This window comes from Austrofundulus limnaeus, unplaced genomic scaffold (assembly GCF_001266775.1).
Source record: "Austrofundulus limnaeus strain Quisiro unplaced genomic scaffold, Austrofundulus_limnaeus-1.0 Scaffold425, whole genome shotgun sequence".
In the NCBI taxonomy this organism is placed as follows: domain Eukaryota; kingdom Metazoa; phylum Chordata; class Actinopteri; order Cyprinodontiformes; family Rivulidae; genus Austrofundulus; species Austrofundulus limnaeus.
In genome coordinates this window covers 412,163-415,992 of record NW_013952827.1, presented here as the reverse complement: position 1 = coordinate 415,992, position 3,830 = coordinate 412,163, and the positions used below count along the sequence as shown (strand labels likewise).

The following is a 3,830-nucleotide window of genomic DNA, read 5'->3' as shown; positions in this document are numbered from 1 at the left end:
CAGTCACATGGAGGCAGTGCTTAAAAGCCTGAATTTTGCCGGAAACTCTCAGACTGAAGAAGTCTCTTGGAGGAGAGACAAAACGTTTCATTAGAGAAGAACCCGTCCAGAAGACCTATACAATTTTTTTCTTTTTGAAACAAACAATATATACAAACTGGCCAATAATGAGCCTATAACAACATATAACAATAACAACAGGCAACTGTAAAAGTACTGAAATGTAACAGAGATAAGACTGAAGACATTTTTTTAAAAATCACTTCTATTTTTCAGCTTCAGCCGTTTCTTAATTTCTTTTACCAGGTTCGACCCTATTCTCTGCTTCCTTTTCTTCGMCGACGTTGTTTTCCTGAAAAATGAGAACCAAATTGATTAGAAAACTGTAGAAGATCCGGTCAGATCAGTGCATTTGAGTCACCATCTCCTCACCTGTGGTGCCTCTTCTCTCATCTGTCTTTTCCTGAGCTCTGCCTCCACCAGGCTGTAGAAGTCACTCTCGACTCTAGCAATCAGTTGCTCGGCGTCTTCCTCGCCCTCCTCTCGCCTTTTTTCGTCGTCTTTGCTCTGTTCAGAGCGACTCCTCTCCTTCAAACGGATCTCCCTCTGACGGGCCTCCAGGATCTTCTCCCGCTTTGTCTCCCTCTCAAACATCTGGGGGGATATTTAGAAACATTTGGTGACGTCTCGGCTGGTTTCCTGACAACTCTCTGTCTTCTGTGATCCAGCTTACGTCCAACATGTATCTCTTATATTCTATGTGTTTTTCACAGAACTAACATTCAGTAATTTAAAAGAAAGTCAGACAATTGTTTGTTCTTAATACTGAATCAAATCTCAGATCAGCAAATGTTTTGGTGTTCCTTACAGCAGCCACCAGACTCTTCTCGTTCTTCCTCAGAGTCGACAGTCCAGAGCAGACCTCCAGCAGCGTGACTTCACCAGACTGAGAGCCGCACGCCACCAGACGCCCGTTATCTTGTACACGAAGGCTGTACAGAGGCATGTCACACACCTGAGGACAACAACACAGAAACGTCAACAACAACAGAGGAATCTGGTTCAAACTGTTTTTTGTATTTCAAACAGGAGCACCTTCAGACTAAGCGAGGGGTGATGCTGTTCAAACAGGATGTCCCAGACATCCAGCGTGCCATCCTTCTCCACAGTGAAGAAGATGGAGGGCCTGACAGGACTCCAGCAGGCGTCCATCAGGTAGGACATCTGATACCTGGAGAGCAGAGTTAATGTTTCAAATAAATAAGAAAAGATGAGAGCAAAGATAGGTGTCATTTTATCAGAGGTGATTATGTAAGAGTCTGAATCCTACTTGCTGCACATGATCGATGATTCCTTGATGTCTTCAGACCAGATGCGAGCCGTCCAGTCGCCCACGGTGAGGAAGTTTTTGGGGAAGAATGGATTCCTCTGCAGGGCATAGACWGGTCCGTGGTGGCTTTCGTAGGTGCAAACGATCTTCTCGGCTGGACTCTTTGCCTTCCGATTACAGGAGATGACCAGGCCCTGCTCCGTCCCCACCATGAACTTAGTTGGCTAAAAAAAAGGATCAAATACAAACAGAAAATTAGGCTGAAGTCACAAAGTCTTTGACTGGGAGAATAAACATTTGAGACATCCAGGTTTAATTTGAGTCGGACTCATTATGAGAAAACATCCCTTATAGTTTTATCAGTGACATTAAAGTGCCTGTGACAACAATTTTTTATAATAAATACGAATGTATTTTTGGTAAGATAACATTGATAACATACTGTAAGAAAGATTTCACGCCGCTGAGATGAACAGCTGTTGAGATATTTGCATGTGAAGAAACAGGAAGTGATGTCAACGGGGAATGTCTGAATGTAAACAGAGCGTTGCTAAAAAGGCTAACAACATAGAGTGTTGAGAGAAGAATCTGGTGTTTCTTTAGATTATTTTAACTACTATCATAGAGAGATGAGAAAGAGTCAGAGTTCAAATAATACTGTTTCAATAAACAAAAACCAGAGTTTTCGTTCCCCTTTGATGTCACTTCCTATTTCACTTTAGCTGATCAAAATTCAAAGGAAAATATGCCAATTATGTGTCATAACAGTTCAAATCTTGTATTATGTCAAGTTTCTTAAATATAAATATATTTTTTTTGACTTTTTATTTTGTAGTAATGCATGTCACTGGCACTTTAAAACATCAGCTAAGTTTATACATTTATACCAGGAAGACAGAAAACAGAAACACAGACGACAAACTCGGGAGCATTTTATTCGCTCACCATAGTGGCCTCAAATTCCAGAGAGATGGCACCTAAAGCTTGGTCTAGATTCCCCTCCCGGCTCGGATCCAGAACCAGACGATCCGTGGGCTTGCTCAGCTTACGGACGTCCCACCACAAAACCTGACAATTGTATTAATTTATTTTTTAAAGCTCATTATTCAAAGAAAGGCCTAGAATCAGCATGTCGTCTGCTCATCGTTACTTTATCTACCTGTCCGTCAGTGGAGGCTGAGAATGCATCATTCCCYGTCTTGGACTGCAACCAGATGATCTTGTAGACCGGATCTCTGTGACTGTGCTCCAGAGAAGAATACTCCACAGGCTGGCTGCCTTTCCTGGTGTCCCAGTAAGCTGTAACAAACACACCTGCATGTGAGCCCACCAGAGCCTCACCCGTACCTCATCAAGTGTGGAGCTGAACCCACTGATCTGCCCATTGTAGCTGCCGCCAACAAGAGTGTGGGAGTCTTTGGGGTTGTAGTCCAGGCAGACGAGAAGCGATGACGGTTTCAGAGTTGTCTCCGGGTGGTTTGGGTTCTCTGAAAAAAATAATGAAATATAAAATCTGGGATCGAGGGTAGATTTGGTCCAACTTCCTGTGGGACCCACTGATATCCCAGATGTAGGAGTCCAGGCTCATGGTTTTGGAGGTTTTCTGGAACTCAAGGCAGGAGTAGGCTGCAGCCAGCTTCCTGCCTCCATCAGGATGCCACGACAGGCCGGTTATGGTCCGTTTCAGCTCATTAGGATCTCTGCAGGAAACACACAAACGCAGCCATAGTCACAGTGAGTTTGTCTGCTGATGTGATGGGTGTCGGCCCAACCTGAAAACAGTGATGGTCTTAGCAGATGGTGGCTCTTGAATTTCTTCCACCTCCTCCTCTTCCTCAAAGTACTGTTGGGAGGTGTCTATGGTGTTGCTCTGCTTGGTGCCGTCCCCTAGTATGACCTAAACCACATGATGCCATCAAAACATTACACTAACAGAGACATCATGAATCTCTGAGCTGGTAATGGACATTTTATTGTTATTTTAAAAAAATCTTACGGTGCCCAGCTGCACGATGCATTTCCTGTAAGCTTCGTTTTTTTCCGTCTTCTTCATGAAGCGGATGTCGTCTTTTAGCCAGTGACCCTCCACGTGGTTTATCCCACAGCTGGTGGTCTCAAAGCGCTCTGTGTTTATCTGAAAAACAACGAGACGTTCCTCAGTTTCATCTGATCCAAGTTGGGTCAAATAGTTTCACTTAAACCCTATTTAACCTGTATGTTGTATTAGTTTGATCTCACTCATAAATTGTTCAATAACTTGTTCTTTACAAGTGAAGATATTTTAATAAACTTATATACAGTCCATAAAAAAATAAGTGAAAAATCAGTGGTGTTATACAAGGCCACAATCAGTTAATTTATTTATTCATTACAACACTAATTTTAAAGCAAACTTTTAATGTATCTAAAACCTTTAAGAAATGTTAATATTTTATCATGTGCTAAATGTATCTATATATAAAATAAATAAATAAATACAGAATCGCACTACTATTAAACC

The 3,830-nt window shown here is 42.2% G+C and overlaps 1 protein-coding gene across 1 annotated transcript; it reads right to left on the bottom strand.

The window, feature by feature from the left end:
* Positions 1-92: 92 nt before the first annotated feature.
* Positions 93-3,464, bottom strand: dnai2b (dynein, axonemal, intermediate chain 2b; the record flags this gene model as incomplete). Its single annotated transcript, XM_014024508.1, is given in 11 exon segments — positions 93-352; positions 433-654; positions 869-1,015; positions 1,096-1,231; positions 1,331-1,554; positions 2,276-2,398; positions 2,490-2,629; positions 2,704-2,817; positions 2,888-3,030; positions 3,103-3,227; positions 3,327-3,464. Coding segments are annotated over 11 exon segments (1,575 nt in total), but the record flags the coding sequence as incomplete, so codon positions are not given.
* Between the last annotated feature and the right edge of the window lie 366 nt (positions 3,465-3,830).